Consider the following 22,557-nt stretch of genomic DNA (forward strand, 5'->3'; position numbering starts at 1 on the left):
TTGGTGTATCCCATGTCACTGCTGCTGGGAATGGGTTTTGCAGTCAAGTCATTTCACACATATCTCATTTGTTTTAGAACCACAGATTTTCAGCAAACCAGCCGAGATGTCTTCTTCTTTTTCTCCATGTGGCAACAGTGGTACTTTTTTTTTTTTTTTAAATATTGCAAAGCTGAAGAAGGCACTGATTTCAAGACCCTCAAAAGGTACATGGACTATGAAACAGAGAGATGTTCAGTGTGTCAATATTAACACATTTATCAGCCAGAAAAAAAACAAAACAAAACAAACCTTTGGGCTGAGGGAGATCTGGGCCAAGAGAAGTAGCATGAATTGCATTCTACAGGAGATGCTGTCTAACCAGCCCTGCACATTGCTGTCATTTTCACATGAAAGAGCTGAATGAATTGGGCTCTGGATGGCTCTGTAACTCTGACAGCCGTCACCTAAAAAAGAGCTTAGTGGAAAATGGACAGAAAAAAAGAATTTTTTTTGGAAAAAATTGGGTCTTACCTACTAAAGTTACATAAACCAAGGAAATATTTTGTTGTACCAGGAGAGCTGATGAGAGCATTCCTTAAATGCTAACTGAACTGCAGTAAGTTTCAAGTGGCTGGAGATATGGATATTGATTTTTTTACCCCTTCCCTCCCATCCGCTGACTGCTCCGCTGTCATATTTTTTCCCCTCCTCCAGCAAAATCCAGAGTTGGGGAAACCACAAATGCTTAATCGTGGCACTGCCATTGTGCAACAGAAAGATTGATGAGGAGGTTAATAAGTTGACTGTGCAATTATAATGCTTACCATGTACCACCGACGATGGTTAATGTGGTTATTTCCTGCTCCTCTGATCATTTCACTGCGTGTTCGTCAAGTCAGCTCTGGAGCCAGGCTCTCTGCTCCCTGCATTGCAGCTTGACAGTATGCAGCGACAGGACATTTGGCTATTAGCCACCTTTGCTATGCTGTGTATTTGTATAAACTCCTTGACTCCCATTGCACTTAGGAAAGGCAGCTGAAGTTCTGCTAATGATAAAAGGATTAGAGGAGTTGTTTGGGTTTTTTTTTGTTTTTGATTTTTCTTGCTGTGCTTTTTGAAATGTGCAAACAACTCTGAAGTAATCAGGAATGAATTAAAGCTGAGGACAGTGAGTGATATTTTTCCCCTGTGTGCAAGGGCTATTTTTTTGAATTGCTTTTTTTCTCAGCACATGCTTCTAAGTGATATCACACCTATCACACTGTTCTCAGTAGAGGTAAACTCTCTCTGTCTCGAGTCTTAATGTGAGCTAAAAGTAGATACCTTGACAGGTATCAGTACCTAACTGTGACTTTCTGGATAGATATTACTAAGATTGGTGAATGGCCTAAATTAATCAACACTAAAACCTCTTCACTGTCATGCAAACAAGCACTCTTGCCACAGATATGGTCTTTGCTAGAATATAGGAGTAATGGTTGCAAATATGCACTTGGAGCATTACAGTAATGATTTTGGCACAGGACTGTTGTCCAGATAGTCAATATTCTATCTGCTTTAATGATTAAGAATGAGTACTTCAAAGCTGGCATAAACTGCCCTTGATGTAGTTGATTGTATGTTGCTTTTCAGAGAAGAAAGCTGTGAATTTCAGCCTGTTTGTTTAGAAAACATTTAAGTCAGCAGAGCTTAAGGCACTGAGCTTGTTGGAGGGACAGAGGTACAAATTTCTGACCAAGCAGCTGGCTGCTGTTTGTTTCTGTAGTGTGCATCTGTAGAAACAAGTAAGGTGACATCAAAGAGTGTAGTCAGGTTCTGCCAAGGCTTCCTCCTCTTAATGCGGAAAATGGAGGAAAGCTCTCAACACTGTCTAGCTGGTTTGGCCAAAGAGTTACAATATCAAGGGAATTTGCCTTTATTAACCCAGGCATGCATGTTTCAAAGGATATTAACTAGGTGGTTTTGCTTTATAGGTCCTTGTATGAGCAATTCTACCCTGTATGAACAAGAAACCCTGAAGATAGAGTTGTGAGGGAAAGATGAATACTCTAACGGTACCATAAAGTCAAGGAGTAAAACTGGAAGACTGAGAGCATAAATAATAGCTGCTGCTCCACTGAAAACAGATGCTACAATGAGAAATAACATTGCTGACCCTTTAAGGTCATCACACTTGGAAAAGGAACAAGCAGTGTAATTGCTAGGGTGACAAATAGCCATCTAGTGTAGACAAATAGTCCCAAGAAGGGATTTACCTGAGGCAGTCACAGGTGAAATTCCTCACTAAAGAATTATTCATGGAAATGAGCTGGTTTAGCAAATTCTTTATCTGGTCAACACAGACTCAGGCTTCATTAGCAAACAATTTTGCTTGGGAACGTGGTTATGCTAATGGAGATTTTGAAAGGCATAACACAGAAAGCCATCCCTGTCTATGATGAGAAGCAGGAGATCTGGGCCCATGCTAAGGAGCAGTGAAGTTGCCCTCACAGCTCAAGTTGCCAATCCTGTTATCTAGTTAACACCTTCCACTCACTACTAATTGTCATTACAGAGGTTGGCAGCAGTGGTGAGAATTAGAAAACTAGTTCAGCTGGGAAATTAGCAAGAATTAAATGTTTAGGGAACCAGGAGAAGTGAACCCATCCAGCACAGAAATAAGCTGTGAAGGAGAGGACAGCTGTTAATGAGCTTTTTAAACCAGCCAAAATTTCATTTTTTCATGCTTCAAATACCACCGTAAATGTGAAATTAAATTAGTTGCTTCAGATGCTAGCCCTTCCTTGTCTTCCTCTCCTACAGTATCAGCATTGGCCTGGGTGAGCTGAGGGGCTCAGCTTTCCCTGTGTGGCATAAAAAAATGATACTTGTGGGGATTCAAAGGAGTAATCAAGTTGGAATGAGAGCTCAGTTACTGGCAGCATCACCACTGGGTGTAATATTTCAGACTGCCGTTTGGTCTGTGCTCAGACCCATAGTTCAGTGACACAATTTTCTGTAGAATTTGGTCATTTTTATTATTTTCTATTTCTGAAAATGGCACTCAGCTGATTAAATTTTGCCCCACAAATGCATTCATCAGGTTATTTTACAAAGAAAAGCATTATTTTTATCTTACTACAATTAAACACTTTCATATTTTGGTGCCTTTTGTTAGTAAATGATAGTGTCTTATAAAGTGTAGGAATTAAGATTTCCTAGCCATATTAGCCATCTTTTAAAAACGTGCCTGATTCAGTGGTGATGCTCCCAAGAAACCCCAGATTTCATTAAGGACTGGGTAACAGGCTGCAAAAACCAAGGCCTGTATTTACAAAGAATCCATATGTTGCACTGTATTGGTTGTGTGAGGTCTCATCTGGGGATTGCTGTGTGATTACAGGTTCTGCTGCTTCCATCTGTGATTTACTTTAAAGATGATATGTACTGAGACAAACCCAGCTCCTTTGAGCATACAGACTTGATAAGAAGTTCATCTGTGCACTTTACGGCTCAGTGTGAATCATGGCACCGATCCATATAGGAACCTCTGCTATATACTGACTGTTTCCAAGGCAAAGTTGATTAGCCATCCCCCAAAAAGTTATTCTCCTTTTGACGCAGGGCTTGTGACATGTAGGTGTGCCATTGTAACATCCCAGCAGGACTGTGTCTGTGCTGGCAGACAAATAATTTGGGGTATCCTCAGTCTTGGCCTCTCTTCCTCTTAAGGCAACTGAGCAGGAGTTTAGCGGTGAACTTTACCTCCTACTGTACTTCAGCACATGCTCATTTTACAGCCTCAGACAACCCTTGTTTTGGTGAAAACTCAGGCTGGTGATGGGGTTAAGAGCTAAACTCTGGGACTTGACTCCAGAGAATTTGGTTAGTTCCTTGACTGGACAATAGACTCAGCTGTAGGCTCCAGACATGTCATTCAAGGTGTAATTCTGTCATCATTCATAGGTGTCTTGTGCCTGTCAAGGTACCATAGCACATTTGAGCCCTCCAAACACAACTGACAGATATGACCTAGTGCCTACAGGAGAGCCTTGACCTCCTGGCTTGGGTGCAAGAAGTCAGGTGGACACCCACATGCAATTTATCTGTCTACAGTGGAGTCACCCGCTTGTAAGGAGGCCACCTGTGGCTATTTTAAGAGCCCACAGCTAGCAGACTCAATGGAATCAGTGGTTTTAGGGCAAGACCCATGTCCTCTGTCTCCCAGATTCTCACACCCAGGCAGATAGCACACCTTAAAATCCTTTGGCTGTATTGACTAGCTTTTCCCTGGCTGTTATGGAGACCAGGCAACTAGCTTAGATGCTTATAACTGCACTTGTGAAGGCAACTACAGGTGAGAAGAACCTACTCAATCTCCTTATGCCTTTGCTTTCACCTGAAAAGTGTGGACAGTATTCCCTCCTTTCCCCATCATTAACTCCCTACACAATTTATGTTCTAAATCCCTCCAGTCAGAGGTTTATTCTTGTCCCTTTTTGCAGGTAGCTGGCACAGCAGAGTGGTGGCCTACAGCTACTATGTCTGGAGATTCAGAAGTTAATCACAGCTGAAGGGAGAGATGCTGACACCATTTGTTAAAATGTAGGAATTTGAATCTCATCGAAATAGCACACCAGAAAATAATCACACTCCTTTTAAAAAAAATTAAACCCTTTTTATTTGTATATTTATTTTTTTATATATAAAAGAAATAATAAAAAAAAAAGAACACAAACAAAATGCTGATTATGGCAATTCAGTTTTGTCAGCCCCCTCTGCCTGGGCTGCTGCCTCAGATCCACCGGGAGTGAGCAAAGTCCTCCGGTTATAATGTCCTTTTATGATTCCAGAGTTATTGTTCTCATTAAGGATTTGCTTCTGTTTTTGCCTGTTAAGAGACTGTACAAGTCCTAATACAACAGCTGCTAATGAATACTGTCCAGTCAGTTTTCTTGGTTGTAAGATTAAAGGATTTGGTTGAACTCTTCCTAGAAGAAAATATGTTTTGATTTTTCCTTCCTGTTCACTGATACCTTTGACATAAATCTCTCCTCGGTAGTCGAAGGCAAATCCCCGGTCCTTCAGGATCAGATACGTTTCTTCAGGCACTTGTATTCTGTCACTAACACCTGTGCTGTCCATTCGACTTGCTAAATTAACTGTTTTGCCCCAGATATCATATTGGGGTTTCTTAGCACCGATGACTCCTGCTACAACAGAGCCATGGCTAATCCCTATTAAAAAAAAAAAAAAAATTGAGAAGAGACAGCCAGTTAGACAAGAATGGCTGAAAAACATATTTGCACTTAAGAACCATATGAAGCCTGGTTCAGATACGCTTATCTCTAAGCTTAAGGAAGAGGTGTATATACAAAGGAAGTTAGAAAAAAAAAAAAGCTTGAAAAGCTAGAAAACATGAAAAATTATATCCACAGAGTTATTTTACAGGATGTCCATCTCAGTGGAACCACAGTACTTACATATCATCTGTATTCTGCACGCTATTGCCAAAGCTCCTGCAAACTGATTCTTATGCAGTAGGAAAGATCTCTCTGGAAGGATCTTTCTGGGTCTACACTTGTTGAAGGCTATACAGTCAAGAAATTACATTCTTATGTTCCATGAAGTGAAAATATTATTCTACAAATACATTGAAAGACTGTGTCTTGTAAGATTGATGCATAAATTCAAGACAAGCAATAACATAGAAGAGACTATTTTTTCCTACAGCAGTGATTTAAGAATACGTTTAGTGATGGTGAAAGGCACATCTTTGGCAAAAGGATCTTAGTTTTTTAGATTTTTTTTTAAAGAATATTCTTTAAAATTGGTGATCAAAATTATTTCCAAAGACTGTTGCATTCATGCTTTATGAAATCTTTGCAAGTGATCCACACTTACTAAGAGTGGATGCATGTTCCCTGAGAAATCTTGGGAAATGAGAGTTCTCTGTTCAAAACTCTTAGGAAGTGCAGACCACAGATAGTGATGCTGTGACCCTCCATGCTGTGACTGATGAATATACTTCAGCTTTTTTATGGCAGGGTCATCTGTAAAGGACATGTTTCTTCCAGCTGGTTTTTGGTTTTGGCCAGTGAGCCAGTCAACATGAGAAGCCATCAGGTTTACTGCTGCTACGTGCCATATATTCAGGCCATCTTTTCATGTCCCATCCTACTACCCATCCAGGATATCCCATCCAGGATAATAGGTTCCCCATCACAACAATTCAGAGCTGCTGCCACCGGTCAGGTCAGAACTGGATTTCAATTTTTGTGCAAAACCAAAGTACTACACACAGGGTTTAGGATAAGCTACTATTACACCTTTACTGAAAAAGAATCTGAGACAGGGAGGTTAATTAGAGACTGTGCAAGCCAGTATCAAGCTTGGGGTTAGATCTGGGCTGCCCAGTTCACTTTTTTGTGTTATATCTATGGGCTCTTGGCCAGACTTGTTAAAGACGGTAGCTTAATTATGCTACCCATTCACAATTCACTAAAACTTAGAACTCCTGCAGTCCCCAAATCAGGGCCCATATTCTGCAAATAGAGTATTTCTTATTTCTAACTTTGCCTGGGATGAAGTAAATTTGAAAACAGAGGATACAGTATTCGGTGTCTCTTAAATTGTATGTGTCCTTGCAATGCTCCTGGGGTGCACTTACAGAGTTGGATCCTTGCAGACAAAACCCCATTTTAATTCTCATGTTTGAACTGTGCTTACCAATACGGAGTTCGAAGTTGTTAAATGAATGCTTGTTGATCTCCTGTATGCTTTCATTCAGAGCTATGGAGAAGTCAGCTAGAGCACACAAATGCCCCCATTTGTCTTCACATTGCTGAGGAGTAAGTTGTAAATCAGTATGTTAGAAAAGTTTTGCATTTGCCCAGCTCCCACCCATCTCTACTAAGTGCCAAGTGTCTGAATTTGGAATTTGTAAGAACAGTTTCAACGTACTAGATCCAAGAGAGGTAGGGTATTATTAATGGTAATGCTTCCCATTTATATTACAATGCTTGTATACCTCGATACAGAGCAGCTTAGCATGAAGTACCAAAGAAAGTAATTTCCTGTCAATAATCTGATGGGCAATCATGGGAATTAATAAGGCATGTGAAATCTATCTAAGGCTGAGAAAGACAGTATAGAGAGGATTGAGATAGCTTGGGTTCAAAGGACAAAAACTAGTGAGAACCAGGGATGACCCATGTAAGCGTGAAGTAGAGCAAAAAAAGTGAAAGATGGAATTATCCTTTTCTGAAACTGTCACCCAGGAAAAGCACCGATTCCAGTGCTCTCAGGGATGAAATAGTGACAGGAATAATAGGGCAAGCCAGGCAGCCTGGGACCAGTTAAACTGGGAGAGAAAAGGCTATTCTGTAGCTCATTAGTCACCTCTGTTTAGAGCAGTCAAGTCACTCTCTGCTCCTTCCCCTCCATTTCCATTTCTACAGGGCAATCGATATACAGATGGGGACCAGGACTGGGTTTTAGTCTTCCCAGAACACCAACAGAGCAGATGATGGGGCAGGGACTCTCAAGAGAGGACAGGGAACTCCTTAATTGTTTCTCTGAGTAGGCAACTGAGTAAGGAACAGCCGTGGTTTTGGCCTGATAGTGGCACGATGTCATCTCCTCTATTCTGAAACCAGGTAATTCTTTCATCAAACAGATTTCCAGTTCATAGGAACGAAGCATCGCAAGCCACCCCTGGGTCATACAGTCCACCCCTTTGCAATTTTCTTCATCCTCAGTGTTTAATACTGAACATAAGCATCTCCCTGGCATCACTCTGTTCCACTCACACCGTGCTTGGTCCTTGTCCTCATCCTGATTCAGTTCACAGCATGCCAGCCTCCCTCAGCAGCCCTCACTTCTTAGATGCTGACAAGATGATAGACATGTATGTATGAAGATAAGTATATTTAAAACATACATAAAAATTCCATTAGGCTATTATAGTTCAAGAAAAAGGATGAGTTAATCAGTCTTGGAAATGCAGTCAAGATTTTCTCCCTTTGAATTTTTACCCACATCAAGAGTCAAAAGAAGTGGTTAGGAGCTGTGTAGCTATAACCAGCTACCTCCCTGATTTTCAGTCCTTCTTTCCTCATCTCTGCATAGAAGCATTTTGAATTGGAACAAACAAAAATCTCATGCATGTCTAGTTTTGTGGATTTCTAGCTGTCAGCATCACTTGTTACTCTGTAGGTGGGAGATGCTCAGCTAGTTACACTCCACATGTTTTATAATGTATTCTAAACAAACAATGGAAATTTTCTAGTTTATAAAGTTCACACTAATCTGGCTTCTTCTTTTCTGGCAGCTGCAATCAATGTGGGCAGATCTGATTCCCACTCTGTGGTTGATCTGGGGCAGCACACCCTTTTTTGTGGTGCTCTTCCTTGAAGAGAAGTACTGGTTGCCAAGCAAGACAGATTTCAGCAACAGCCGATTTCTCGCTGGATGTATCTTACAGCCTCGTCTTACTTCTTTGGAGACCCTGTTTCCAGGCATATTCTTGGGTGTAATTATGAATGGATTTCTCTCATCTGACTTATCTGAGGTTTATGGCTGTGACTGTGCATGTGTCCTCTGTGGTTGAATTTTCCCTCAGCTTGGTTTGCAGCTCTGCAAGTAAGGGCAGCGTGCAGCCTTCTGGCTTTGTGATGTTCTTCAGTTCAACTGATGGGTCTGCTTTCTTTTTGACGTATGGTTTATCATGCTCTCTGTAGATATACAGCTACATCATCACAAAAATGTATAAATGCAACCTTATACTTGCATAAGTATGCTGTCAGTTAATAGATCCTCTCTCTTCACAGATCATTGGAACCTGTCAGGCAGATTCCAGCCTGAGTTCCAGTGGTAACTTTAGAGTATATCCGAAGATATAGATAGACCTGCTCTAGATTCACATCAGTGTGACTGAAAAGAGATTTTTTTTTTCTCTCCTATAAACCTAAATTTGAGGAAAGAATTCATATGTTTCTTGTTCTGAGCACAGGATGGCATTTCAATTCATCAAGAAGTGCAACTGTTGTCTGCCAGAAGCCCCAAATGTCTATTTTCTTTTACAAACACAGCTCTATGAACATCATAAAGGTAGCAATAATATTCTCTAACATGAATCGTTGGACACACCAAAAACTTTGCTTCTTAAAGAAAGCTATTCTCTTACCTGTTTTTCAGGTGATAATCCTGACACAGCCATGTATGTGCTGCCAATCGTTTTAATTTTTTCAATATCTTGAAATCTCTCTTCACCTAGTAACTAATACAGATGTAAAAAACCACAGTTACTTCTGTAATTCTTAATGCAAAATGCTTCTACAGATATCAAAATGAATTATTACACTCATGATATCTTCCAGTTGGTCACAGTGCATACCTCATTCTGGGTTCTGGGGCACACTGAGCTGGGACTCTGCAACATCATCTACTTGCAAAGTGCATTCAAGCTAAATTCTGCTGTGCTCTGTAAAGCTGTTTGGTAAATCACATAAGGGATAATATAAGACATGCATATTCCAGCCTTACTTAAATGCAGATGAGTCCTGCATTTCCTGAGGTATAATCACGGAAAATTAGTGAAGACAAACTCTCTGTGTATGTCTGTGTGAATATAAGAAGACTTGATCACTTAAAAGTGTTCTTAAATCTGTTTTGGGGGAACTCAGTTTGCAAGTTAAGTGCTGCTACAGCAACAATTCAGGTGATAAGACCAATATTAAAGGGAATTCAGTCCCTTTAAAATAACCATTTTAACCATCTTATACAGTCAATGGATGGAGGTAGATGCCTCCAAAGAACTTCTATGAGAGATCAAGTCCTCCTGTATCCCATGCTTCCCTTTACTTACTGTCAGACCTAACACTGGTATGTCCATTGGGTTATTCAGTCTGCATTTTTGTTATGTATTTTCCCCTTCTATAAAAAATACAGGGAACCAACGGGAAGCGGTAAACACCTGTATGTTTTTGGGATAGCTATAGGTGATAAGTAGGCATAAAGAACTTGTCAGATTGAGACTCTGCAAGAGGAAGAATAAATTTAGTCTAGTGACTAAAGCACTGAGTGGAGTGGGAGTGACAGTTTGGTCCCTATTCCAAGTCCATATTCACAATTTAACTTGGGACTTTCCATGAAATAGAAGCCAGAGCCTTCCTTGAGAGACTTAAGCAGAGTTCAGGTTGTGAACTCTATCAATGGCAAGAGAGCTTTATGTGGGATATGGGCACGTATCACCTCATCACAGGCTTTAAAAATGTGTAATGCTGATGTTAATATCAAAATACCCTGGGAAACTTCACGATAAGCAGTATGGTATCTAATAAATTTATGTATCAATCTGGTTAGGCAGTCCTGGAAGAAAAAAAAAACAGTTCACAGAGAAAAGGAATTTCAAACTTTCAGTTCTAAAGGCTCAACTTAGTTAGAATTTAAATGAAAAAAAATTCTTGCTGTGGTCAGACAAAAATTTAATGAAGCATTTCCCCCTTTTTTTATACACTGTCATGCATTCTTTTTCCATCTTGTGGGTTTGAATTTCCTGTCAATTAAAAACTAAAGGGATTATTTCATTCAAAAGGAGAAACATACCAAAGGCATAACATGAAATATCCCCTGCCATTGCACTAACCACAGTGTACGTCAGCCGGAGCGCCGGGGTCTTGGAAGCTTTGCTGTTCGTGTACAGATATCGCACCATCTGTCTCTAATGGGAGGCTGCACAGCATTGCGCGCAGGGAATACAAAGCCATATGGTTAATGGCTCCCTTCCAAGCCAGGAAAGTCCAAAAACTTGACCTGCTTCTCATTTTTCTTGAAACTGCCAGAAAAGCCCATTATCTACATATCCCTCCTATAAGGGCAGCTCTTCCAACTGCTCTCTTAAAGATTATTTCTTGTAGCTCTGCTTTTGCGAGTAGTCTGAGAGCACCAGGTGTGTGGGCAAGGGGAGAAAATGGTCTTGGTTAAAAACAACCTATATTTTAATTTCCAGATGGTTGCTGGAAGAAACAACAAACAGCACTGTAATTTAAAATGTATGATAAATATCTAAACCCACTCTTTTTAAGGAAGAAAGGACCTATTGGCTGTGAGGGAATTTAGAAGAAATAATCTCAGATTATCTTTTTTCTTGTCATTCATTATTGTTTCCAAATCTCTATTTTTTTCCTGCTTTATCCTGTCTGTTAGGTAGCTTCTTTCCTTCTTCAAATAATGGTTTATTTACCAGTTACTTTCTTCACAGTATGACAGGATGATGGATTTTGATATTGGGGAAAGATATTCCAACTCAGTCCTAAATCAGCTGCTATTTGTTATGACATTTTAAATAGGCTTGCTAATTTACCAAGATAGTCCAGGGAACATTTTCAAACACTGGAATGTGGTTGGTATCTGAAAAGCAACTAATGGCTCGATGCTGCAATTCATGTTCAGCCAAGGTTATATGGAGGTCAGACCCTGGGATATACACATCCAATGAAACATACACAAAGTAGTACAAAAAAGAATGTTCCAGGACATGGCACACAGCTACAAGTAATCATCAAAGTCTGAAAGCAGGATCCTGTGTTCTGGCGAAACCTCTATTTGTGGCAACATAATATATTAAAATCTGTTGTCATAAACACTGTGTAAATCACTGCAGGATAAAGAAAATGAAGGGAAAAAACTGCCCATGAACTAGAAAGCTCTTATTAAAGCACAAATCCCAACTGTAACATCACTAAGATACATAAATGATAGATTAAAAAGGCTAGAAAGAATATTACATAAAAAAAAAAAATTCCTTCAAGACTCATAATCTTCAGCAGAAATGTTCCAATATTATTTTTTTGGTGCAATATCCCTAAGAATGGGAGTTTAGCCCTGTAAGTGTCTTAAGACTACAGTCATATAAAAAATGGGTAATTATAAAGGTAGATTTGCAATGTTCATGGGGGTTTTTTTTGATGTATGAACTGTTCCTGTCAGCACTCCTGTGCTTGGGTACAAAATAGGAAATTATATATAACTGTATTCTATAATGATGCTATATGTCAAATTAAAAAAAAATCTCCTTTTTTGATCCAGAAATCAACACCTCCCATTCTGTCTCAGTTGACAGGAAGCCTGGATAATTTGGAAACCAACAGATTTGTGAGCCCTCAGGGAAAAAACCCTGAGTAAAGCCTGTGCTTTGAGTCAATCACCTGCTCCCCAAGACTGACTTTTGGACCAGGTTGCCCCGGCTTCCTCAGAAAGACCCAGTCACAGCCTGACCCCTCTGTGGGCTCCTACCCCACGCAGTTGTTGGTGGCATGTTCTGTTCCACCGTTCACTATTTTTTGTTTGACTGGCTTTGTCTCCCTAACATAGATCCATTACCTGGAAAACAAAATAACAGATCTGGAGTGTAAGCCTTATGTTTTGTAGTAACAAGGAAACTCCTCTAAAAAGGAGAAAAAAATAACCCAGATCTCCTTCTCATGTACCTATCACATTTTCCAAACCAGGTCAATTTGTATTTTTACCACTGCTTTCATTCAGAAATATCTTCCTGGCCCTATGGACAGAGCATCCCTACTACTATTATCTATGTAAGGAAGGGAGGGGACTCACAGAGTAGAATGTGATCTGAGATTAGGAAGTCAATTCAATTGTCTAAACATAGATGTCTAGTGTCATCTAAAGCATGCTTCCCTGAAAAACCTCCAATGGCTTGCTCCAGAACAGCATGGGTGCTAAGACTTCTACATTTGGGTATCTCTACAGAGGTGTTCACGTGATGTTGAAGAGCAAAGTTTTCTGATGGCTAAGAGATCTGCTCTGCTCTCAAGCTGCACATCTGCATTTTGCTTCCAGAGCTGTATTGAGACAGCAGGCAATCTTGGCAAGACACATCATGAAAAACAAGGAATTGTGACACCATGTATTGTTAGTCAATAGTTACATGGAAACATTACTGGCCCTGAAACATCATACCTGAAATGACTTCTGGTTCCTTTTCCATGGGTAGGATTACTCACTTGTTCTGCCTGGCATATCACCCTTCAGATTGCTTAGACAAAATACACTAATGGCATGACCATGCTGGAAATAGGTTAGCAGTCAGCAGGGGATTACGTAATTTCATTTACTACCCATACCAAGAACTTACCTATTATTCAACTAAACATGTCTGGGACATAATACAGTCCCTAATTAGGTCCTTATTAATTACAGAGCAGGTGTTAGGGGCCTGAATGTAATATTGTGTTAGGGCTTTTGATGAAAACCTTGTCTTCAGTAATTGCCACAGTGGCAATGGAATTTTGTTGTGAAGATTATATGAACATGCATGACAAAATATTTTAAAATAATTCATGGCAATAGGCTTTGCATTAAGTTTGAGCCATAATCATTTTAATCAGATGTGGAAAGAAAAACAAAACTCTTAATCAAGAAGCATGCTGACAGCTGTGCAAGGTCTCAGAGATAAGAAGCAGGTATTTATACCTACAGGGAAAGCAGTGCAGGAGCTTAGCACGTTACAGAGCTCTTCTCATAGGAGAGTAGTTTTTTCTACTAAAATGTGCAAGGATGAATCCCCTGTGAATTCTTCTATTTCCCACTAATAATTTTAGTATCTGACTAATTATATGGATAAACTCTCAATTTTATTATCTCTCAGACTTTGGTAACCTTAACCTTGGTCTAGTTTTATGAGCTACCACTCTATGAACATTTCCCATGCAGATGCCCAGGATGAGGAAGGATGAAGGTGCAGTTAAGACCCTGATCTGGGTTCATATTTAGGTTCTAGCTTCTGGCATGGGAACAGGTATCTTTGTTTTCAAAACAATTCAGGAAAGTCAATTACCCCTTTGTGCCTTTGTTTTCCACTTATGAAATGAAGATAACATAACTGCCACCAGAGGAGCAAATTGAAAATAAATTCCTCAAAACTTGTGAGAGGTCTTAGGTACTTGCTGCTCAGGATGGAATGAAAAAAAAAAAAAAGAATAATTTTTTTTCCCTAATCTCTTTTTCTCTGTTGCATGCCTTCCACTTTCATCTTTTCCTCCAGTACCTTCCTCTGAAGCCCTTGGAGATACTTGCTCTTCAAAGAAAAAAACCAAACCAAAACAAAAACTCTAGGCTAGATCCCAAAGAGAGATAGTTGTTTAAAGTAGGACTGAGTTGGAACTAAATAAATTAAAAAAAAAAAAGGACACTGGTTCTTAAATCTTCATTCATCTGTATTCTAAACCCTGGAGAGGTCTCAATTCTGCCAATACTTTAGTTTTCTGGAAAAACATTTTCTGTATGATTAATCTATGTACAAAATCCTGGTCCAGATGCAAAGACTAAGTATGTCTTCTTGTTTTCCCTTAAAAACTCAGCCTTTTGCACCCTGATTATGCTTTTTGAGTTGAGATCCAAAATGGTAAAAGATGTTCTCTTTTTTCAGACCACAACCTCAGTGGAGTTTTTTCCTTCTCTGTTTTAGACAATTGCTCTATCGTTACATAGCTCATGTGGGATGTGAGATCCAGATCCAGCTCCTTTTGAGGGAACAAATTCTGTTTTCTTCAACTGCATCTTAATTTTAAGCTGACAAGACACTCATCACTTCTCCAGTTGATACTCTACCACAATACAGAAATGAATTAAAAAATTCCTTGGGATAAACAGAGATTAAACAGAACATGGGTTTCTTGGGTAGGATTTTTTACTGCTTCTCAAGGATTTCCTGCTATCCATGTGCCTTCTCCCCTGCTGTCCAGTTTAGTACTAATCTTGCCTTGCTCAGCAGAATTCTGGAATTCTGAAAAGGATGTCTTTTTCCCAATTTCTCTTTAAATAACTTCTCCAAAACCAGAGTGACAGACCAATGATACCACCACCACCTAACCCTTTCCCCTCCCCTTTTCTATCTGGACCATTCCAGTCTGGCACACAGATCCAACCTCGCTGTTAAGTAGAGATGGCTCAGTTTCTCCTTCTACCACTTGGGGAGCTCAGGAGGGCTACACACTCCTGCAAACTGCTTGCAGTGTATAGGTTAAAACTCCCCATGCTAGGTAATTTTGGCTTTACTTCTTCGCCCTTCCTAGTTTTAAAGTTTTTTCAAAGCTCTTTGTCGGTCTATCCTTTGTCCCCTTTCTTAATTCCTCTTGGGCTCATTGCAGGACATGATACCACCTGTCTAAGCTTCCTTACTAACTAGTTGGCAGAGTATACAACACCAAGTACGCAACTTGCTCCTGACTCCCTCTTCAATTCCCATGTTTTCCTTGCTTCCACCTGGCAATAGCTACATTGGCGACCTGATTTTTCTTCTCCTGTTTATCTTATCCCCTCCTCAGCTTCCTTTCTGAAATTAACTGGACAAGATACCTAAAGAAATTATTTTTCCTTTCCATGTCCTTTCCATTTTATTTTGCTTTTAGCTTTCCTTTCAACTCTGAATTCCTCAGTAACGCACACAGCTTTACTTCATTTACCTCTGTATAATATACCTGACCAGACAAGTCCCCTCAGTTAATATGTCACCACTTTTCATTCTCTACCCAACATTTGCTTCTGAGCTGTGTGCTTCACATTTAACATGCCACTGTTTTACCTTTAACATTCACTGAGTCCATTCAACCCATGTCTTCAAAACAACATCTTTGTCTGTTTGGATTTAGACCACTGCTTTCCAGAACTGTTGCCAATAACTTCATCCTCCTTTCTTCTACAGAACTAAGGCGTGTTCTACTTCAAGATACACTGGAATAGATTGTGCTTTTATTTATGCATGTTTATACTCAAGTAACTATTGATTTCAGTCTCTATCTCACTAGGTCATTCAGACCAAAGCTTGGCAAGACTAAGTGCAAAAAAGCAAAATAAATGATTGTAACTGGAGTAAAAAAATCAGACAATTATTGGAAGCGGAATAGTTACTGAATTTGATAATTTAGGATGACATATTTGGTATTTAGGAACTCATTGTTTAAGCACTATCAGATTTTCTCTTGTAGCTGGTATTACCTCATCAAAGTCTGCAATGATTTCATTCAGCAAGCGCAGACATTCTACTCCTTGGTTATTCATCTCGGTCTGGGAATAGAAGTCAGCAAATCCAGGAATAGAAGCAAACATCACACCAACAGCATCATAGGACTGAGAGTATAATTCCTGAAAGAACAATGAAGAAAAATGTGTTGAAGTGGTAATATAGGGAAGAGAACATAATTGGCTGCAATTAAAATAGGTTTCTTATTTTTTCCATGCATAACACGTTAATATCTGAGGTTAGCATTAGTGTATTAAGTGTTAGCCAAGTTCAACAGCAGGAGGCTGATGGCTCTCACATTTTAGTTATCTCAGATTATATGCGGGGTTTGCCCTTTCTTTGAAAGCCTACTCTTTCTGTTTCTGAAGTCAGGGGGCTACACCAGCAAAAATGCAATAGAATTTTTCATTTTGATTTATATGGGGAACCACTTGAAGAAATGAAGGTTTCATTTGCAAGTACGAATACCAGAGAATCAAACACTGTTAGGCAGGTAAAAGGAACCTAATGTTTATTATTTATTATTGTTTAAGTCTGTCTCATCAATGTTTGCAGTTGACAATATATTTCTAAATTTGTTGATTAATAGGGATCAGATAGAACCATTTAAAATGTCTAATATGGCCTCTTTGTAAAGAGTCCTCTCAGTTACCACGTTTTCTGGTGGATAATTGATACTTCACACTACCGCAGCTCTTTACCAGTTTGTTTATTCACATGTTTTCAAAGAACCCTTACTCTGTGGTAAACTGTAGTTCTCCTAAGATGACTATTGAGCTATTTGGTTGCCTGGCTCTGGGAGAGGTTCCTGTTATTAGGGTTTGAAAGGAGGGAGAAACAGAAGTGAGCATGATAATGGAGTTACTGGGGACAGAAAGCAGCTTATAAGGGATCGAACACAGGAGGCTATCAGGATAAAGTATGCTCTGGGATAAGCTTCCACTTACATTATTCATATAATTCACTCTGGTGCTGAACGACAGATTTATTTATGGATAGGTTCTTGTCATTCATTATATATGTGAAAATGCAGTCAGTTCTTTTCTGAACCCAAACACATTTTTAGGAACAAAATTAATTTCAACTTTAAAAATGCCATGGACAGAGGCCCCCCACAACTCCTGTTATGCTTTTCTAGTGGCTAATATACCACAACCATATGCATTCTCTTTTGTTTAATTTTTTTCTAGCTTCAACTTCTTTAGTTTTACCCAATGGCAGATATTTCATTTCCATTCTGGGACTTCCCTTATGACATTCTGACCTGGAGCAGCTGCTTCTCAATGTTCTTGTTAGTGTACTTTAGGAAATTTTAGTTCTTTGGTCTCATGATGAAAGGACTTACTGCTGGATGCCATACACCTGATGTGAACACCTCAGGCTCCTCTTCTTCCTTCATCCTGCTTCTCCCTAGAAAAGCATCCTGAACCCCTGCCCTGCACTTTGTTATGCTGCTAATGTTGCTACTTCTCTAGACTCTTTAACAATGTGTTCTACAGTAAAAGTGGGAAAATTCTGCTAGTTTCCAAAGACACTGCAAAGCTTTGATTGAGAAAAAACATGACTGATTCCCTCCCTGCCCTTACACTTTCTTTCAGTGATGAACATCTGCAGGGTCATGGAAGCAATACTCTAAGGACACTCTTATTCCCTTTCATAAGTATAGAAAAAAGTAATACACACATTAGTTCATGGATGCTTATGGAAGACTAGACAGTGTGTGCTAGGAGAAGCTTATATACGCACAGACATACTCTTTCCTCAGATCATGGAGATAGAAAACAACTGGCTGAGCCTTCAGCTGCTCCATTTTTCTATTTTTGGTAAGAAGCATCAAGACAGAAATAATACATCCATGAGAAAACGCTTACAGTACACATTTGGGAATTCATTTTTTGAGAGCAGAGAAATTAACTTAATGGCCAGACATGAACTGCAGGATTGATTGTACTGAAATCTGGTAGATGTTACAGCCAGCCGGCTCATGCATAAATCATCCCCAAGTATAGTCACTCTGGAAATTGCCTTACAAAAAGCAGGGGTGGTGGAATTTAATTCAGTGGCAAATTATTGAAGGATCAGCAGTGATCCATGGGGAGTCTGTTTGTTTCTGAAGATCATTATGCATGTGAATGTATGTGAATGAATGTGTAAGAGATGACATGTATTCCCTGAAAATCCATAATGCAGATATACCAGAACACACTCGTAGTTGGTATCAAGGTCTGCTCCATTTGCAATGAAGAATTTTAACCTAGTTGCTTTCACACACACATTTTCTCATCTGCAGAACAGTGTTTTTATGGCAGTTTAATACCCACAGAGTGTAAAATTCCTCAAGAGGCTGATTTCTAAAGTGCCTTTTCTTGTAGCTTCTCACTATGGCGTCTTTCCCTAGGTGATATTTGAAATCACATCTTCAGAACACAATGATTCCTCATTGTGCAGTCTAATTCATCTGGTTACATCTATTTCCAAAATGTACAATCAGAAAAGGGTAGCCTTGATTCCTGTTTGCTGCACAATGAATAGATAGGTCAGTGCTGGCAACCTGAATCTTGTAACATTTGTAAACTCCTCATTATAAAAGATCATTCCAACATTACATGAGAAAATTCCAATTTCATCATACAATAGCCTTTATTCACAGATAATATTATAATACACATTTGCCTTAGTTCAGATGAGGAGTAAGTGACTTACTGCTGCTTTCAGGAACAAATTCTGGACTTGACTTTAGCCCTTCAGCAACTTCTCTTTAAACTCTGTCTTAGGAATATCCAGAGACTCCATTATCAAGCTTTTCTTTGTGTACTACAAAAACTCTTTAGGAACATAGCCACAAACTATGTTTCTGAAATGGGTGTTTTGTTAACTGCCCCAAAGAAGCAATTCAGGGGCAATACGAAATGGCAAAAATGTTTCCTTGGGTCTGAAGATGCGAGAGGATCAGATGTGTTGCAGCCTGTTGCAAAGATTCCTTCCATAATAACAGGCAGGGCTGTAATAATACTTCTGCAACACTGGGCTATCTTAAGGTGGCACAGACATTCTGTTAAATTCACGTATCTCTTTTAGGAATACTAGATTTTCATAGACTCATAGGTTGCAAGGGACCTATGAAGGTCATCTAATATAGTTCCCACTCAAAGCAGGGCCAGTTAGGTCAAGTCTCTCATGACCTTGCTCAGTTGACGGTTGAATATCTCCAAGACTGGAGATTTCACAACCTCTCTGATCCCCGATGCAATGACCACTTTCCCAGGGATTTTTTTCCCTTGTATCTAACTGAGATTTTTCTTCCTGCAACTTGTGTCATTGTCTCTTGTCCTTCCACTTGCACATCGGAAAAGAGTTTGACTCTGTCTTCTCTATAAACACCCATTAGGTAGTTGAAGACAACGATGAGATGCTCTTTCAGTCTTTTCCTCTTAAGGTTGAATGAACCCAGCTCTCTCAGCCTCTCCTCATATGTCATGTGCCCCAATACCCTAATCATCTTGGTGGCCCTCCGCCAGACTTGTTCTTCTAGTAGGTCCATGTGTCTCCTACCGGTGAGCCTGAACCTGGAAACAGCACTCCAGATGTGGTCCTAGAAGTGCAGAACCCTTTACTTTAAAACATGAACATTTTTTAATGTGGATCAGATACAAAATGTTGGCAGTATTTGTGTAATGAATCCTATTGAGATCTAAGTTCTAACAATTTCCTAATGGATCTGCTTTTCTTTTGCTAATTAGACAAAAGTATCAGAAATAAACCCAATACATACTTCATTATCCCGATCCTTCTCCAGGAAGTGACGAGCAACATGACTGGGTAAAATATTCCGTAGCATATTTTCATTGTGCTCCCTTAACTCCTTCATTTCATTGATTTCTTCTTTTGCTTGAACACGCCACAGAAAATCCAGCCTTGCTGTGTATTCAAGCTGTAGTTCCAGAAAGAAAAAAAGGCAAAAATAAAACCTGACAAGATAAGAGTAGAGATTGTATTGTCATCCTGGCAGGCTGCTTGTGCCATGTAGCCGCCTTCAGTGCTGCTAAAAGAATTTGATTCAATTGCCAGAAAAAAGAGATTATTTCTTTGCCCTGTGTATGGTAAGTGTCTCAGAGGAATCTTGGGCAAAATAATATTTGTCATATTACTGCCATGGTCAGTGGCTAGAAAATGTCACAAAATTATTTTCCTTTTAAGCACCTCTTTATTAGTTAGATAATGGAGTCAGACAGGAGATAAGGTATTGGAAGATATTGGTATTGGTATGAAATAAATATGTTCCGCTTTTCATATGTGTTTTCAAATGAAATAGGTTTCATATTTGTGAGGCTTGAGATGCTCTAACCAGAGATAATAATCAAACACCCAGCAGAGAAGTGCATTATGCCAGGAAATAGATGAATTTTACAATTGGGAGACATCAAATGGTTTGCCAAAAGGTGCTGGGATTAAGGAAGTGGTTGGGGTATAATTCATATACTAAGCTGAAATAAAGGGCAAGCCTGCAGTGGGTGGGAGTGACTAAGATGGGGTTCAGGCATTGTTTAGTGACTCATCTTGCTCACATTTTTTGTCACCAGCAGTGACCACTGGCAAACTCTTCAGAAGAAAATGCAAAGCGCCTTGCAAGGGGGCTTATAGGTTGACTGTACTCCAGGGAGATTTCCTTCCTAAAAGCTAAAAGTGACCCTGGCTTGATATAAACTTCGAAAGGTTGTATGCAATTTAGCAGTGATTTACTTGCCCTCTGAATGCTCTTGACACCTTTATAAACAATATCTTTTCTAGTTCTAATATTTTGATGTTCCATGTTTTGACTATTAATTCCCTAAATTAACTGCACCAAAAAAACTGTCAGGAAAAAGTATTTTTAAATTTTTTTTGTCAACATTTTTCAGTTTCCTTCCCCCTTCCTTTTGTGCTAGAAGGCAGAGCCCATATCAGATCATAACTGACTTTTATCTCTACCAGCTGACTGAGAAGGCAACATTGACTGTAATTTTGCAAGTTGTTCTAAAGGTGTTTTACAGATTGGCTTGGAGCAGGAGCTGCTGGTGGATTCTGAGTTCTTTGATGCTTCAGATATTTAATGTTGCTACAATAAGAGCTTTGCAAAAAACTAATACAGTTTTTCACAGCTAAAATTTTTTATGCTGCTGTACAGGAAAATTTCACATCTCTAAACCTAGCTTAGAATGTTAGCAGCTAATCTTTACATTGTAGATAATGTCATTCTGGTTATTTACAATCACATTGTAACATGAAATATTTTTCTTCCATCATCATTGGACAACTGAGATGACACTGTCAGTTCAGAGATAAAAGGGTGTGCTACATATGAGGTCTGAAAATAGAAAATTTTAAGAAGATGCTTTGCTAAGTTCTGGTATTTGTTAAAACTAAGAAAATTATAGCATTGGGGTTTGGATTTATTTTTTGATTGTGTAAAGAAATGTTCCTGGGCACAGTGGTGCCAGTAAAAATGACTGTCTGCAACAGAAATCTTGAAATGTCCAGGTTTTTTTGCCCTGATATGCAGCTCTACAAAACACCCCTAATTTCAATAGTGAGTGAAGAAAATAGAGAAGATGTATTATACAGAAGGCCTAACACTACCTATGTCCTCTAAATGGTGTACAACCCAACTGCTCTGCAGACAATTGCCACATGCACCAGGTAAGGATCAGCATTTGAGGGACAGCATATTCTTCCTTAAAGAATAAGGAAAGAGTATTTACATCCCAAAGGGACACTTTCAACTACCGAAACCACTCTAAAACTCCAGATAAAACAAGCAAATATCCTTTCTTCACTACACTAAAATCTGAATATAGAAAAGGTAATGAAGAGACCTGAAGCATACTACCAGAATTAGGTATGTCTCCTCCTCTCTTTTTCTCTTTCAATTGGAACAATCTCGTCTTTGCATTTCCTCATTCCTCCCCTTTTTCCCAAGCATGAAGAAGGTTCAGAGGGTCATGACTGTTGCAGATAAATTGCTGTGTAGGGATGTCAGTCCTTCCTCCCTTCCCACAAGGTTCTGTAGAGCTAAACTGCAGCCCTGCCATCCAGAGGTTATTAGGTATACAGCTGTCTGTGCCTGCCCTGTCAGAGTTCAAATCTTCCTTTGTACCAAAGAGCCCCAGAAGCAGAGGAGCAAACCAGTCAGTCAACACTTGCCTACACCAGAACACTCATCTGGTGTAGGCACAATCTACTCTCAGATCTACAATCTAAAAGAAACCAGAGAGGATTTTGCCCTCTGTTTTATAATGCCTCTTTTTAGGTCTAATTGGGGTGAAGGGAGAGGAGGGATTGAGTCTGCTGTAGGTAGTTTTATTCTCTCTTTGCAATTGTTAAGACCTTCCCTTTTAAAGCCATGGCAGAAGGTTTCACTCAGGGTTAATAAGCTATTTATACAGTGTGTTTTCACTAGAGATACATTTCTAGTAGAGAAGACTGTATATGGTATTGTGTTTTGATAGGATTTCAAGTGACAGTTTATGTTCATACAAAATGTTCTACTTAACTCATTAAAAAGATAAAGCAGTAAA

At 39.3% G+C, this 22,557-nt stretch overlaps 1 protein-coding gene across 2 annotated transcripts in view; it reads right to left on the minus strand.

Annotated features, from left to right (window-relative positions):
• Nucleotides 1-4,617: 4,617 nt before the first annotated feature.
• Nucleotides 4,618-22,557, minus strand: part of ADCY8 (adenylate cyclase 8) — a 131,409-nt gene continuing 113,469 nt past the window's right edge. For both annotated transcript variants that reach the window (XM_052788134.1, XM_052788133.1), the window contains 5 exons: nucleotides 19,776-19,934; nucleotides 15,979-16,125; nucleotides 9,149-9,241; nucleotides 6,691-6,805; nucleotides 4,618-5,198 (listed from right to left, as the gene is read on the minus strand). In XM_052788134.1, the coding sequence (XP_052644094.1) occupies nucleotides 4,711-5,198; nucleotides 6,691-6,805; nucleotides 9,149-9,241; nucleotides 15,979-16,125; nucleotides 19,776-19,934 (1,002 nt within the window). In that variant the 3' untranslated portion in view covers nucleotides 4,618-4,710. The remainder of the gene's footprint in view (nucleotides 5,199-6,690; nucleotides 6,806-9,148; nucleotides 9,242-15,978; nucleotides 16,126-19,775; nucleotides 19,935-22,557) is intronic.

The sequence above is a fragment of the Harpia harpyja genome, chromosome 5 (genome assembly GCF_026419915.1).
Source record: "Harpia harpyja isolate bHarHar1 chromosome 5, bHarHar1 primary haplotype, whole genome shotgun sequence".
NCBI lineage: Eukaryota > Metazoa > Chordata > Aves > Accipitriformes > Accipitridae > Harpia > Harpia harpyja.